The sequence below is a fragment of the Protopterus annectens genome, chromosome 16.part0, assembly GCF_019279795.1.
Source record: "Protopterus annectens isolate FY-2018-M chromosome 16.part0, PAN1.0, whole genome shotgun sequence".
In the NCBI taxonomy this organism is placed as follows: domain Eukaryota; kingdom Metazoa; phylum Chordata; order Ceratodontiformes; family Protopteridae; genus Protopterus; species Protopterus annectens.
The window spans coordinates 387,784,755-387,802,377 of NC_056750.1; the positions used below are offsets into that span (position 1 = coordinate 387,784,755).

The following is a 17,623-nucleotide window of genomic DNA, read 5'->3' on the forward strand; positions in this document are numbered from 1 at the left end:
ATGGACCTTGTTCCCCCTACCACCCTGGCAGTCTCTTATTCCTTCCAGAAAGTCTGAATCTCCATTTATCTGTCTTTGACAACAGATTGGTTCAGACAAGTGGATTCTGAGACTGATTTAGCAGGGTTACAGATGGCAGTGAGAAGAACTCCCTCCTTTCCTGGAAACCATTCTGCATCCCCCAGACCAAACTCCTCTGTTCCTTCCTGTCCTATAGCACATGCTTTCTCAGGGGGTAGTAGAAACAGTTCCTCCTTCTCAACTGAAAAAAGGTTTCTATTATTTAAGAATGTGTATAGTGTCAAAGAAAGAGAGAAAATGCCTGGTGACCAGTTCTGGACCTTTCTTTCCTAAACCAGATTTTGATAGTGCCCAAGTTCAAAATGCTTTCACTACACAACCTTTTGCCCCCTTCTTCAGTTTAGTTTTTTGCTAACCTTATATTTAAAAGATGCTTATAAAATTCATATCCATCCAATCTTCAGATGTTTCCTAAGGTTTTGTGTGTCTGGATCACATTATCAGTTTTCGGACTCACAGTTCACAAACTGCCTAGCTCCACTTATAACTCATTGCAGGCTACAGGGTATCCACATTTTTCCATATTTAGACAACTTGCTCATCTTTGCAGAGTCTTATTCAAAGTGTCAGGAATCTCTCACCTGGGTCCCAACATCAACACACATTATTTTTTTTTTTATTTCAGTTCTGGGATTTGTGAGGAGAAATCACTTGGTGGGGACATTAAATATCCCTGAGTCCAGATCTCCACTTCTCTCCTCCTGCTCCAAAGCAGTCCATCACCACAGACACCTCAGATTTTGCTTGGAGAGCAGTGTCAATGTAGGTACAAAAGTGCAAGGTATCTGGGATATCAAAGACAGACATAAGCACATAAAAATAAGAGATGCTTGCCCCGATCAGAAATGCAAACAAGATTTGGGGGTCTTTCAAAATTTGATCCATCTGTGGGGAGTTCCTTCAGCTCTGAACAATCAGTTGGCAAAATTCTGCTCAAGAACTTTATGTACGAAGGCCTAGAAAACAGATACATTTTCTTTTCCTTGAACAGAGGAATGTTTCTGTGATTTTCCACCCTGTCAACTGATATCCAGGGAATGTCTGAAGATTCAGAAGGAATCCCCAGACATTATTGTGGTGACTCCCTTCTGGCTCGGGCAACAGTAGATTTTTCTACTTCTTGAATTGGGCAGGAGCAATTACCACAAACCAACTTACAGAATAGGTTGACTTACATAAAAGCAGGGGTGTTTGATACATCCTGACCCCAAACAACATCAAATGACTGCCTGGATGATAGGATCTTAATTCCCTTTAGGCACTGTTTTCTGAAGACATGCAGCTGCTACTAATGAAGGCAAGAAAACCTGCTACCAGAGAAACATATATTAGCTATTAGAAAAGGTTTTCTAGTTGGTACCAACAACATAATCAGCACCCATTCAGGGCAAGTGCTTCTCTGGTTTTACAATGTTTGTGTGAGTTAACAGTCTTACTTCCTCAATCAATGTTCATTTGTCATTCATTTCAACATGTATATCCATGGACCCCACTCTTTCAAGGCATTCCTGTGTCAAAGTGTGTTTGAAAGGAGCAATGCATAAGAAACTTCTTAAAAAAACTGATGGCTCCTTGGTATTTTAATTTTGTGCAACAAAAACTAACACTTGCTCCATTTGAACCAGCTCATCTGGCTGACTTTGAAGTTCTTAACATGGAAAATGTTTCTACTTGAACTGGCACCTCACCTGAGTTAATGTTCAGTCATAGCCTCACCTCAGGCTTTGTCCCTACCAAATGGAGCACTGCTAAAGTCATCTCTCTCAACAATGGAGGATCGACAATAGGCCCTGGGAACTATCGCCTCATTAGACTGATGAGTCTGATATGCAATGCTATGGGACACATCATCCTGGACCTAATAAGCAACAATATTGGGACTTTCCAAACTCTGGATCCCACACAGTTAGGGTTTGTGAAGGGTAGATCATGCCTGCTCAGCCTGGTCATCTTCTTTGAGTCAGTCACCAGAGCTGTGGATGAAGGCAAGGTGGTTCATACAGCCTACCATGATCTGGCCAAGACCTTTGAGACCATTCTCCATTCAGGAATCATAGAAAAACTCACTAAGCTAGGCATCAACCCCTATATCACTAGATGGGTTGCAAACTGGCTCACAGATAGAACCCGCAGTGTGAAATTAGCTGACTCCAAGTCAGACTGCCAACCAGTCACGAGTGGAGTCCCACAGGGTTCGGTCCTGGGTACTCTCTTGTTCGGTATCTACTTCTCAGAAGTCCAGGCCAACACGAAGGGACTCTGGCTGACAAAGTTCACAGATCTGAGAACACAGGTTGACAGCAACCTCTCTTTTGACCACCACATTGCCACTGTGGTCAGAAAGTCCTTCTATGTGGCACATCTCATTACTAAGGGTTTTGTATCCAGGAAGAAAGAGATCATTGTCTCCCTCTACTCTTCTCTCATTAGGCCAATCATCGAGTACAATGCCCCATTTGGCATTGTACCTCACTAGACACCTGCATCAATCGGAGAGGCTGCAAAAGTACCTCACAAAGAGGAACCTAGGCCTTAAACACTTGTCGTATATGGACAAACTCAAAAAACTCCAACTATTCTCTGTCTCATATTGCCTACTTAGAGGTGATCTCTGCTTGACTTACAAAGCCATATCTGTCCCAGCCCTGTTTGAAATGCTACATCTAAACAAATCCCAATCCCTCCGCACCACATGCTCCAGAGACCTCAACCTTACTACCACAATCAACAGAACATGCTGGAGGGACAGGTTCATAACCCAGAGACTGCCCATACTGTGGAATAGACTTCCCATACATGTCAAACAGAGCACCTCACTGGCCCTCTTCAAGACAAATCTTGATGAGTGGATGGGAAATAGAAAATTCACCCCGGGGATCACTTGAGTGGCTGTACTCGACAGAGGCACTGGGAACTAAGGTCAGGTGGCACAATGCCAGAGTAATCCTATGGGCTAGACTTGTAAAGGCTCCAGGACCATTAGCCTAGTACACACCTATGAACCTACTGGTTGCTCTGACCCCTGCAAGAAGCGTATCTGAACTGAAAGCTCTCATGGTGAATCAAATTTATCAAATTTTTTCAGAGATACAAGGTTTCCTTGAGAACGGACCCTTCTTTTATGCCAAAAGTGGTATTTGAGTTTACTTTAATTAAACTCTCCATCTCCCTGTGTTCGGCACTGAAGTCCAAAATGAGGGAGAAATGACACTTCATACTTTGGATGTACACAGAGAACTCAGGTACTATCTTGAAAGAACAAAATCTGTCAGTACTTCCAATCATGTGTTCTTCTCTTATGCAGGTAAGAAGAAAGAACAACCTGTGTCAAAGCAGACTTTCCAAATGGTTGTCTCAGGCTATTAGTTTTTGCTATTCGCACCACAACAAAACTCTGCCAGGCAGGATCAAGGCTTATTGAACAAAACTCTGCCAGGCAGGATCAAGGCTTATTGTACCAGGGCCATGGCTTCATCTATGTATTTTGGGAAAGGTTTGGAATCTAGAAGTATTCTAGAAGCACTACAAGATAGATTCCTTCTCCAGGTAGAGGTCAGGCTTTGCTAAGATCATTCTACAGGGTCTTCTGATTTCCTCTCGTTCCACCTCACAGTTGTTCTAAGCTATGGTAATCTACCCATATAGTTTAAGCTGCTACAGCAGTGATCAATATGAAGAAAATAGCACAGTTGTGTAAGTAAATGTATCATAACTGTATATGTTTGAATGATCACTGCTGCACAAGCCACTCCCTCCCTCCATTCCCATTGTTTTTTGGTGTATTTTTTATGCCAGGATGTGCACTTTAATTTTTTGTCGGTCCAGCAATGTCATCTCAGGGACCTCTCCCTCAGTTGGTATGAAAGCTTTGAAGGGCTTGTCACCCATACTTGTCTTTTTGGTCAGCTCAGCTCAAGCTGACAATCATTTGGACATGTGGAAGGTGCCCGGAAGCTTTGGAAGCTCGTTGGCTATTCTATCCTATGCAGGAAATAAACCATATAGCTTAGACTACTAGAGCAGTGATCATTTTAATATCTATTGTTATGGTAAGTTTACTTACACAAGTGTACTTTATATTGATTAAATATGGGTCATTACAAAGCCTGTGACATTTATGATCTAACTTTGAATGGATTACTTATGATAGTAAGATTACTTACTGGCTGGTAGAGGACAGAATATTTTAGGTAATTTATAAAGTAAAGAGACAAAAAGGAATGCAGCACTCACCTATGGAAATGTATTGGTAGAGGACATGGGAGTACAGTGATGTATTCTTTGACCAGCTAGACTGATGGATGTTCAGAGTAATTAAGGAGAGGGCATATTGTAAACTGGAGATTATAGTGGATTTGTGAGTTTGGGAGGTGAGTATGTTAGTGAGATATAATTCATTTCAGTTGACTGATGTTCCCATTGTGGATGTGGAAAGAAAATGGGGGGGGGGCTAAGCTGATACCATGATTTTTAATAATACTAACTTGAGTAATGGAATTACCAAGGAGTTTGTAATTTTAAGGATTATCCTTGTGAAAGCTTTTGGTTTGTTTCAAAGACCATTGAGTTTATTTTGGAGTAATTGTTGAGTTTATGGTTTTTAATCCAGGAACATCTTTATAGAAAGGAAAACTATAAAGCAGGGTCAAAAACATGAGGTGAGCTATTTGCTCAAAGCAGAAAATGTCAGTGCAGACAACTGTAGTTAGGTGGAGAAAAATAGTTGGAATATTATAAATAAATTATGAGCACAGTATAGGGCCAAGACCCGAGTCTTGAGGAGCACTGGAGTTAATGAATTGCTAGGACATGGATTTATTTTAAATTATTTGAATCTGAGAGGTTTATTTATTGATGTATGGATGTATGTATCTATGTTTAAGTGTGAATGTCAGGCTGGAAAGTATACTAGATAGACCCATAGAGACAAAAGCAATATATATGTATATTCAAACTTGTGATATATTTTTCTGAGCATATCAGAACTGAAGGGTAATAATACAGAGGACTGGACAATACAGAATACAAAATATAAAAAATTAAGAGCATAGGAGTCATTTCATACAAGTAAGAAGACAATCAGAGGAATAAGAAAAGAAAGGAAAATGGATGAGAGAATGGAATCTGAGTAGAGGAAACAAGAAGTAGATAAAATAAAAATATCTGTGTAAAGTATACAGTGTAGTGAAGAATAGTAGCTGAATCTTTAGATAGTTAATTGAAAGCTTAGCTTGTACTTATTACATTTTTGTGAAACATTAGAAAGCTTCTATAGGAAAAAAAAACAATCAAATAGCTGGTGGCGAAATAATAAGTAATGAGGTGGATCAAAATATCGTTTTAGATATATAAATACTACACCAGTCATCAAGCCCTTGTCCTTATTTTTATAAATACTGTTTTGGCATTAAGTAGAGCATTGATTGTTATATCCTGTTCTGAAGCCAACCATGGGATGGCAGAATGCCAGCTTGTTCAATTATGTCAAAAATTTGGGTGTAAAAAAACATTTTTTTTTTTAAAGATTTCAACTAGAGGAAATAAGCTAGCTAATGAATAATGTATTCAGGACACTGCACCTTGAAATATTTGTTGTTGACTTCCATTCCAGTGGAATAATTCCACCATGAAAGAGATGTTAAAGCAGAATGATACTGGGCTGATAATGTAAGATAATTTAAGAAAGGGGGCTGTAAGGGACTGAAGAGTACGACTGTGAGTCTGAATTCTTGTAATGAGTATGTGTGCTGCAATGGCTGTAAGAATTTTTAAACTGAAATTGTAGGGTAGAGGAATTGTGAGATGAATGGAATTGGACTAGTTTGGAGTGTACAATGAGAACAATTGGCAAAGGGAAGTAGCATGTAGCAAGTATGTTTGCTGACGTTGTGAGATAAAGAGTGCTGTCGCTGTTGTTTAAAAGTAGATTCTGCTTTTTACTGTGGAAATTGTCTAAGATGTTATTAATATCAGCACATTATTCTTTTGATTCCCAAGGAAGGTATGTTGGTAGCCTTTACAGCAGTTTGATTTGGCTCTCTTGACTGAATTCCAAGTCTCTTGCCATACTTTTAAATACTACATACTAGCAGAGTGAGGCAGGATCATTGTAGTCTTTTCACTTATGCCAAAGGGAAACCCTATTTTTTTCATTTTTTCCTTAATTTTTTGGTAATCTAATCAATGAAAACAAAATGAAAACTCCAACAAAGTGATGCCAAATTGGAAGACAAAGTGAAAGCTGAAGGGACAAGGGAATCTGGTCTAAAAGAAGCAGGATGGAAGTTAAATTGCCAGAGAGAAGCAGGCTTATCTGATTAAGGAGGCTTCTGGAGCACAGAAATCTGAGAAGCCTTAGCAGAGGGGGCCCGCCTCCCACTCTTCCTTCCCTTGGAGGCTTGACAGGGTTGCCTGCAAACAAAAGCAGATCTAGACAGATAATTCCTCTGGAACTTGGGTATAGGAGAGACATTATGTTTAAGGTCCTGCAAGGCTTTGCCTTGCTCTTGAAGAGACTTAAACATGTCAGCAGCAGCATCAGTCCCAAAAAGATATTTATTATCCAGAGGCACATCCAACAACTTGCCCTCAGGCAGAGATTGAAGATGAAGCCAAGAATAACACCTAATGACAGACCTGAAAGCCACAGCCCTAGAAGAGGTGCCAGCAGCATCCTAACTACACTTAACAGAGTGGCAAGCCACTTGAGAAGCAGAACCTAAAAAGATAAGGCAGAGGATTTGCCCTCAGAATAAGGGAGATCAGAAATATTCTGACAAGTCTGAGCAATCAAGGCCAGAGCATACCTAGTCATGTGGGTCTGGTAAGTAACAGCCCTAAGGGCCAAAGTTGAAACAGTGTAAACTTTCTTACCAGTCCTCTGTATTGCCCTACTATCCATATCAGAAGGCAAAAGTTTGTAAGAGGGCAAAAGCTTTGAAGGTTTGTCAGGAGAGACTGACACCACAGCAGGATCAGCAGAAGGATATTGAAATAAAAACTGACAATCCTCAGGAAATGTATAGAACCTATCAGGTTTCTTAGGAGCAGGAGGCCGAGAATCAGGAGACTTAGAAGCAGCAATGAAAGTATCTAACAACACAGCCAAAACAGTAGGAACTGCCAATGGTTTAGGAGTATCCATCTGAAGCAACTCATATCTTCTCTGAATATCAGACACTTGAGAAGAATCCCCCTTAAAGTACTTCATCATCCTAGCAATTGTGTCCCCAAAGGACAAATCCTCGAAAGGAGGCTCAGGGCTAACAGAGACTCCTTTTCATCAGTACCATAAGCCAAAGGCAAAGGCATCTGTGAAGAATAGGAAAAAGCCCCCTCATCAGACAGTGAATCCTCATCTGAGAAATCTGGTTCCCTAAGCCATTTAGAAGGGGTAGAGGTCCAAGAAGGAGCAGGCACCAAAAACCCTTGTGGAGGCTTTAGGGCCATCAAGTAAGAAAGCAAGCCCTGAGTAAACTCCTGCCACTCTCTTTGAGGATACTTAGGATGGACCGAAACATGCTTCAGTTTTTTTGTGGAAGGGACATCAGCCCTAACAAATACCATAAGTTCTGACCCCTGGCAGGATTCAGTAAGAGAACCCAGAACCTCCACCCTGACCAGTATCTTTGGAATCCCTCTAGGAGACTCTGAGAAAATCACCCATGGTTTCCCCTCAACATCTGGAGCAGATGCCTGCAAAGCCCCAGAGAACATGTGGAAAGCTGGAGCCATGCTGGCCTCCAATGGGGTCATGCAGAGTAATCCAACATAGACACTGAATCACCTACAAAGCTATTCTAGAGGGATGTCTGGTGGATGCTGGACAGCTAAAGATTCAGCAGAGACTTCTTGACCTTCTTACTTAGCAGGAGTTTCTCGGGGCTAAAGGATTCTGCCATGGTACCGTGAGCTAACTGTTTAAGATTTTGTTTTTCAAGATAAATGGCCAGGGAAGACAAACAGCTTCTGAGTGTCTTGGGCATAAATGCCTTACAAATACTACAAGAGGTGTGGTCATTTGAAGTACCAAAACAAAACAGACACTGCTCGTGATGATCCTTATGGGGAATCTGCCTCCCACACTGACTTTTTCCCTTCTTGGATGATATGAACTCTAGATAGATAAATAAAATACAAGACTGAAAAAAGTAAAAAAAAAAAAAAAAAAAAAAAAAAATCACAACTACGAGACACTTATAGGATGGCTAAGTATTCAGTATAACAAGAAGGCATTCAGACCAACTAGCAAAAATAGTGTTTGAACTGTCGGCAAAGAAGTTCCAGATAGTTATGTCTGTACATCCCTTTTATGCCATATGTTCTTTGTGGGAAACATAAATGTGACATACGGCACATACAAGATCATTAGGCTTTTTTATACTGGCCAAGCACTGGGCTGCCCTGGTCAGGAGATACCTTCTGTTTTGGTTACTGCAACAGTGATATAGAAGAACATCATACAGGAGTGGCCAGTCTATCTGCTGCAGGGCATCCATGAATACTAAATCCTTGTGAGGAGGAAAAGTTGTACTGGTGATTATTTTAGGATAGAGTATTAAAATCCAGTGTCAGAGGAAGGGACTAGGACCACTTTAAAAAATTTTGAAGGACAGAATTGTGAAACAATATATGTGGAGATTCGGTAAGTAGCAGGAAGTTGTTATAAGAGGAGGAGTTTGGTTGAAATGGTCTGGAAAGGAGTTGTGTGAAATTTTGGGAGAAGGCAATCAGAGAGTTTTTTTTGTGTGATGTCTACAAGTTAAATTAAATTATTTTGGTTGTCCATGGGGAAAGGCTAGCCAGAAAAGAAATTGCCCATGTTGGTGTGAACGACCTGGGACGTACCTCCCTGAACTACATGAAAAGAGATATGGAAGAGCTTTCCAAGCTTGTAGCCCAGGCAGGTATGACCCTAGCCCTAAGTAACATCCTGCCATTGCCCAGAATTATACCACAGTACAAGGACAAAATGATTGACTTCAACAATTGGCTAAGCTTCTGGTGTCAGTTTAAGGGGATCCAGTATCCGTCTGCCTGGGACGACATGGTCGACAGACCACGATGCTTTGCCAGAGATGACCTGCTCCTGTTGCCCCTCAGATTCCAGATACTGGCTAAGGCTCTTGCAACCCCTATAGCGCCTTTTTAGGCAAGGTTCAAATGACAAATTCACCATCATAACAGGAACAGGCAAGCAAAAACTGAGGGTAATGCTACTCAATGCTATAAGTCTAAATCTCAAAATGCACTCACTCGAGGCACTCCTTAAAATGGAGAATACAGATATCTGTGCAGTGACTGAGACCTGGTTCAAGGCTCTAGAGAGCACCCCTGCATTACAAGGCTATAACTCATACCACACATTTCGGCCATCTAACCTGGACCAGAACACCAAAGGCGGAGGTGTGTCCATATTCATTAAGGATATCCACACCTCCAGGCTAGTTGCACAGCATAATGCAGCCAAGGTTATCCAAGTGCAACTAACTCTGGGCAAAACTGCAATCCAAATTGTAGCTTGCTACAGATCCCCCACCATGTCCCAGGATTCCCACTCCTCTTTTCTTGATATACTAGAAAATATTAGGGTTCAACTAAACACCCTAATAATGGGCAGTTTCAACTATCCCACCATTAACTGGGCAAAATACTCATGTACCAACTCCTTCGCTCAACGCTTTCTGGAATTCATAAATTTCAATGCCTTGGATCAACTTATCCATACGTCCACCAGGGGCAACAATATCGTAGACCTAGTCATTACCAACATGAGTGACTGGTGTTCCACACCTGAAATCAACTCCTCATTGGTCATATCTGACCATAAGCTAATCACCCTAGATATCTACATCCCACCCCACTCATCATTAAGAAAACCACGGTAAAAAATTCTCCAAAGCCAACTTCATGCTTCTTAAGACAGCAGTGGTTAACTTCATGACACCCATGCAGATGGACAAAACAGTTACGACTCCTGAATCCTACACAAATACACTTTCTATAAGCACTTACAGGAGTGCATGGATCGTGCTATCTCAAACAGAACCAAGACGCTATTCTCCAAAAAAGGAAGCCAATCTGGTGGTCCCCTGCCATAAACAAACTCTACAACAGAAGGAAGAAACTGTTGCAAAAGTGAGTAAAATCCCATGAGTGGAGGAGCTGCCTGGTCAGCCTCAGTAAGAAGCTGAGATCCCTTATAAGATCTTCCAAAGCTAGCTATGAAAACAAAAGCACCACTGATTCTAATGGCAACTACAAAGCATTCTAGAGCTGTGTCAAGGATCTCAATGGCAACACCCAGATCTGCTCTGAGTTACAGCACAACAGCACAAAAATTACAGAACCAACTGATATTGCCAACATCCTGGCAGATAGGTTAACTGTTAAATTTACCCCCCCTCTCACCCCCTAAAGGGCCCATATCTATACAGGAAGAATGCAGAGTCCCTGTAATCACATCTATGCAGGTAAAAGCTGCACCCTCTAAAACCAAAAACACAACATACATGGGACCCGACAACATCCCAGGCTGCGTTTTACATGAACTTCAGAATGAACTGGCTTCCCACCTAAGCACCATGTTCAATCATAATCTCATGTCAGGCTTTGTGCCCACTGAATGGTGCACAGCAACAGTTATCCCACTCCACAGAGGGGGAACCACCACTGATCCTGGGAACTATCGCCCTATTAGCCTGATGAGCCTGGTCTGCAAGGCCATGTAACGTATCATCATGGAACTCATAAACAAAGACATTGGTAACCTCCAAACTCTGCACCCCACCCAGTTTGGGTTTGTGAAAGGCAGATCATGCCTTCTGAACTTGATTGACTTCTTTGAGGCAGTCACCAAAGCCGTAGACGAGGGTAAGGTGGATTACACAGCCTATCTTGACCTTTCCAAGGCTTTCGACACCATCCCCCATTCTGGAATTATAGCTAAACTCACTAAACTAGGTATAAATCCTTACATCACAAGATGGGTTGCCAACTGGCTCACTGACAGAACCCCCACTGTAAAAGTCGCAGACTCCAAATCTGACTTCAAACCAGTGACAAGTGGAGTACCACAGAGTCCATTCCTGGGACCTCTCCTGTTTGGTATCTACTTCTCTGAAGTACAGGCTAACACAGAAGGCCTCTGGCTAACATAGTTTGCAGATGACTGCAAACTAGGAGCCATAGTCGAGTCCCCAAATGATGTGGACATCCTACAGAAGGGCCTCACTGAGACAGATGCCTGGTGTCATCCCCTTTGGTAAAAACTCTGTACCCATGAACTATCACATAAACGGCAGCTTAATGCCGAATGTGTGATAAGAGACCTTGGGACCCAGGTGGACAATAGTCTCTCCTTTGATAATCACATTGCCACAGTAGTCAGGAAATCCTTCTATGTGGTACACCTCATCACAAAAGGGTTCTCATCCAGGAAAAAAGAGGTCATTGTTCCCCTTGGCACTCATTAGACCCATTATAGAGTACAACACCCCTTTTGGAATGTACCTCACAAGACATCTGCAGCAGCTGGAAAGGCCACAGAAGTACCTCACAAAGAGGATTACTGACCTCAAACAGATGCTCTACACTGACCGAGTAAAAAAACTCCAGCTTTACTCTGTAGCTTATCGCCTACTCTGAGGAGATCTCTACCTAACATATAAAGCTATGTTATACCCAGAGCTGTTGGACATGCTACACCTTAAGAAATCCCAATCCCTCCGAACTACATGCTCTAGGGACCTAAACCTTGTCACCACAATAAACAGGACATGCTGGAGGGATAGATTTCTGTCCCAGAGACTTCCTATACTCTGGAACAAGCTACCCATCTATGTCAAGCAAAGTTCCTCATTAGCACTCTTCAAGAAAAATCTTCATGAGTGAATGGGAAATAGGAAATACACCCTGGGGATCACAACTGTGGGTCTGCTCAACAGGGCCACAAGAAATTAACTTTATTGGGTGGCGTAAGCAAGGGAACCTTGTTGGCTAGGCTTACTTAGGCCTTTGGGCCGATAGTCTAGTACCTGCCTATGAACCTATGAAGAAATGCGGAGAGCAGAGGCTGATATATGAATACAACAAAGTGATTATTTTTTCCTAGTGTTATTTTGCCAAGGCCCATTTGAGATCATTGTCTAAAGGTGGTTTGTCACTAGAATTTGAAAAGCAATGTAGTTTTTTTTTTTAATTAAAAATATAGCTGCCCCACCAATTTTATGAATGTAGGGTTTTCATAATTCAGAGGACTGATCCCCCACCAGTTTTGTGTCTGTGTTGGTGGTCATGCCTCTAGTAGGAATGAGAACTAGTTATGCAGCAGTAGAGATGGTCAACTTCTTCTACCCAATTTTTTTACTGAAGCAGCATCATTCTCTGTGACTTCACAAGAGTTCTGTCTGCCGTAGAGGACATTGTGATGATATACAACTCAATATTTTGTCCGGCTTCTCATAAATTTTGTAGTTTTCTGGCAAATTTCTGGGATGATCTGAGGATTGAAGTCACTAAATAATGACATACATTTGAATTTCAGACTTCATATCCGTCAGAAAATTGCATGCTAACTATTTTTGGGTCTTTGTCTGCCATTATTTTGGGCTTTGTCCAGATTTCTTGCACTGAGAGGTATGGCTAGCAAGTATTCCAACACACACACATACACACACACACATACATACAATCTGCTGAATCCCACCACGCTAATTCTTCAGTGGCAGTGGCAACCTCAGACTCAGAATAAATACCTAAGTGGATGTAAGTGTAGAACCCCCACAAGGGAGTGGGTGGTAGGTTCTTCTCTCAATAAGATATTGTCGTTTCTTTCATTCTTTCTTTTAAGTGTCATGTAATGGTGGCTTTGGCCAGTCCATGATCTGATCTGGTAAGACTAACAATTTCATTTATGAAAGTTTGCATGGTGTTTCTTTAAGATTTAAACATTTAAGATCTTTGTTTGTTTTAACAATTTACTAATCACTTAATCATTTATTCTATTAACTTGTTTAGTTTTTTGTATATATAGTGATGGTCTTTTTAGGGTATTTGTTTTCTGATGAAGTTAGAAATAAAAGTGAACGAAAGCACTAAAATACCTGGTGTCTTGTGTTTGACTTGGTCTCCAGACAGTTTGGTGCGTTTTGTTTATCCTTCTTTCATTCTTTTAAGTGTCATGTGATGGTGACTTTGGCCAGTTCATGATCTGATCTGGTAAGACTAATCATTTTGCCTTTGATAAATTCTGTCAAACACTGGCAGTAGGATCCTGGGCTATGAATCTTCATTTATAGTCAGTTACATATTTTCAATTAGAAGACCAAAATATTTTAATTGACTAACAGTTTCAATTACAGCTAGAAGAGTTTATTTTCTACTTTTATAAGAACAGGAATGAATGCCTTTCTGCATATATGCCCAAGTTCTTTGCTAAATTCATGGAAAATTCTCTGCAGTCTTGAGCATGTCCATTTAGTTTTCCTTTGTTGGTACATTTCAGCTGTTTATGCAGTAGTTAAGTCAAGGCTTAATTTCACAGTAGTGGCTTATGTTTCTGGTGCCTGCTGCTGACTATCACTGTCTGTTAACCTGAATCTGATTTACTCTTTCTTAAATTGAAACAACACTCTATACAGTTATGAATTTGGCATTAATGCCTGCTACTTATTACTGCTGACTCGTAATTCCTCCTTACTGTCTTGTTCTTAATTTTAGACATATTTTAATCTGCTGTTGTTCCTGGGGCTAAACTGAAAATAGTCCTATGTATTTTTGAGTGCTTATTCTGCTCGTAACTGCAAATGCTAAGTTTACAATTACAAATTGGTATGCTCCATTGCCTCCTTTGTGCTTGTTCTACAGCTGCTCTGCAGACATAATGTGGAATATCTGTAAATGTACTAGTTATGCATTCTGAGATATTTCCCAACAATTATATAAAATAAACAGATACAAATTCTGAACAGCAGGAAGACAAAATGTGCTGTCTGGTTGTTCATTATAGCTATTCCAAAACCAGACTTCAGTTTTCAAGTTCTGAGAAAGAAAATTAACAGCTAACTAACCCACTCATCATGAAATGTTTGGAAAAACAGTGCTTTCACTAGATTTATTGTATACTTCTAAAAGTGTGTCAGGCATTTTAGTTGAGTCTTAATTGTGTAGATCAGCACTCTTATTATTAAATTGCAACTGCATGAAGGGATGCTGTGAATTAATTGGCAACCCAAGACAAAAAGTATAAAAACTATAATAAAAGCAGTTGTCCAACGGGTAGCAATGCTATGTTAAAAATAAGTAAATAAGACAAGCTCAGAGTAAGAATATATAGAGACTGAGACTGTGGGATCTTACCCAGGTGCATGAAAAACAATTCTTTGTATGTTTTATGACCTTTGGATTATCACTATTTTGAGAATGTACCCTCACAAAACCTCTGACAAAGCCACATGGTGGACTATTAATCATAGTAAACATGTTCTAAGTATTATACAAGCCATGGACAGCTGTTGCTGAGTTTTCATATTAATGCTTTATAATCATTCTAGTGTCTGAAATAAAATCAGAAAAATAGCTCCTTGACTTGTGATTGTCTTGTTCTGCTGTTTTCTAGGATTATGGCCTTGATGTGACAGCATTTCGAGACTTGGTCGGAGAGTGTCCCAAAAAGATTCTAGACCTAGCTGCTAGCTGCTGTCGGGTTAGTAAATTCATTTCATGTATCTTATGGTGTATTGTGTGTTACTGAATTGTCACATCTAAAAGCATGGCATCACTTTTCATGGAATGCATTCATAGTTTAAATGACTACCTATGACAGCCTTTTTTCAGTGGTGGCCAACTGCATGGCAAACACTTATACTAACTTTCTGGGTAAGTGGCAGACCTCTTTCCACATTAAGCAATGAAAAAGCTGAGATTTTTATTGCAGAATTCAATTATTTTCAGATATTTATCACTTTTGTCAAATGTCAGTGGGGCTTTAGGTTCCAAATGGTATATCTTGCAAGGTTTCAGAGGGTGTTAGACCCCATGTAGAGAAATAGGTTTCAGGATTTTTTTACTCTTTTCTCTGGAAAAATGTTTTTTCTGGGCCTAATGTTTGGTTTGTTTTTTCGTAGGCTGAAAGTCAGGCATACTTGGGCTTTCAGTTTAGCATGGGACATGGAATATAAAGACTGCTGCACTGGGAAGTTCATGTCGGAGATTTGTACTGGGATTTACAAATGGCACTACACAAGAGATAAATTCCTTTCTGTGGTTCCTGTGTGTGCATTTGTATGTTTGCATCTGTTGCTCTGCATTTTTGTGTCTGCATATTTGCATGTTAAGTGTACATGCATATGAATATGAGAGTACACATGTGGGTATGTATATATATATATATATATATATATATATATATATATATATATATATATATATAGATATAGATATAGATATATATATATATATATATATATATATATATATATAGATATATATATGTGTGTGTATAAATATATATAGTTCCACTTTATAATCCCAAAATACTGAAATCTCGAATTTCAATATCTCGAGACCATAAAGTCAAATTTTTCAAAATAGCGAAAGTGCATAATCGTGAATTTGAATATCGAATTCACGGTTATGGCTTTACTCTACATTACGTGCAGTGTTTTGTGTGGATGGTATCCAGTGTAGTGTATGGATTTAGGTGGAATTTAAGGTGAGTGTTTTGTAAGGGTTTTGGGTAGGAGTTTGAGTGTATGTGAGTGTGTTTGTAGGTATGAGTGTATAAGTGTTGGATGTGGCGGTGTTTGTATATATGTGTGTGTGTATGTGTGTGTGTGTAACTGTAGAATGTCTGGATGTGAGTTTACTGTCTTTTCTTGTTTATGCAATCTTGGAGTTAGTATATATAAGCAGGGGGCTTGCCACTCTACTTACTTGTAGTGTAGGTTTGTGGATGTGTAGTGTTATGTTTTTGTGTTTTTTTTTTTTTTTGGTAATGTGGGTATTGTGGTGAATGTGTGGTGTGGTGTATGCTGTGTATTCAGGATTTGAAGTTTTATGGTTTTGGGTGGTCGGTGTTTTGTGGATTTGACTTTATGGTCTCGAGATACTGAAATTCAAGATTTCAGTATTTCGAGATTATAAAGTGAAACATATATATATATATATATATATATATATATATATATATATATATATATATGTGTGTGTGTGTGTGTGTGTGTGTGTGTTTATGTATATAGAAGTCACAAAGCATGTGAGTATCTAAGTGTATGTGAGAGCATCCATACTTGCATGTATTTATGCATATTTATGTGAGAGGATGCATGCATGTCTGTGTGCATTTACATGCTTTTGTCTGTTAGTGTGTATTTGCATATGTGTATTTATCAAGGTGACCATTTTAATACAGGACCTAAACTGGGACACTTGAGAGCTGCTCTGGGAAGCCAGGTCTGCAATCCCATTCTCCCAGCCCCCATGGGAGTGGACATAGGGCAGCCATGTCATCTCGCACCAGGGCATGCAGGTTGGTCTCCTGTCCTTCACCAGGCACTGTGGGGATGCCACTATGTGAATAGCACCACCCAGGAGGCAAGAGGCCACATGCGAGGAGGCTTGAAGTGATGCACATTTGTCTGCACTGGGCACCATTGGAGTGAAAGACTGAGGTGTGCCGCAAAAAGTGCAGAGATGGGGGGACCCAGAGCCATCTCCCTGGAGTGTTTGATAGCCCTAGGTGCAAGGCAAAGTGGAGAACCGGTGTCACAGAAGTCCAGATGAGGGACTGTCTGAGGCTTCGTGGCCCAGCGGAGTTCCATGAGGCTAGGAAGATCCCCTGAGAGGTTCCTAGAGCATGCATGACACTGCATGATTTAGCAGCAGTTAGGAGATATGTAATCCTGGAAAAGAGCTCTCTCTCCTGGGTAGAAGTGGAACCCCAAAGGGGGTCAGTCCTGATGAAAGTCTGGAAAGGGGAGAGAGAGAGAGAGAGAGGTGGAAAGTGACTGGTACAGGACAGCTGTCACCTGGGTGAGGGGGTACAGACCATGCCCCCTCTGGAACAGAAGTCTGTAAGGGGGAGACAGGCAGATAGTGGCACTGCTGGGCAGGCTCCTGCCTGGGTGATGGAGGGGTCAGACAGAGCTACCCACAATGAAAGTCCTTAAGAGAGTGGTAGGGTGGACAGCAGCATGGCATGGAGAGCTCCTGCCTGGTGAGTGGGGTCAGGCACAGTCCTCTATGATGGAAATCCTTAAGGGAGCAACTAACAGACAGTGGTGAGGCCTGGAGAGCTCCTGCCTGGGTGAGTGGGATCAAGCAGAGCTCCCCATGATGGAAGTCCTTGAGGAAGTGCCAGGGTAGATGCAGAGGGGCCTGGAGAGTTCCTGCCTGGGTGAGTGGGGTCAGGCAGAGTTTCCCATGATGGAAATCCTTGAGAAAGTGCCAGGGTGGATGCAGAGGGGCCTGGAGAGCTCCTGCCAGGGTGAGTTGGGGTCAGGCTGAGCTCCCCATGATGGAAGTCCTTGAGGAAGCACCAGGG

General features: G+C 41.0%; 1 protein-coding gene across 7 annotated transcripts in view; it reads left to right on the plus strand.

Moving 5' to 3' along the window:
* LOC122790699 (dual specificity testis-specific protein kinase 1-like) overlaps positions 1–17,623 on the plus strand; it is a 1,196,153-nt gene that overhangs the window by 1,161,645 nt on the left and 16,885 nt on the right. For all 7 annotated transcript variants that reach the window (XM_044058245.1, XM_044058246.1, XM_044058247.1 and 4 more), the window contains one exon: positions 14,699–14,785. In XM_044058245.1, the coding sequence (XP_043914180.1) occupies positions 14,699–14,785 (87 nt within the window). The remainder of the gene's footprint in view (positions 1–14,698; positions 14,786–17,623) is intronic.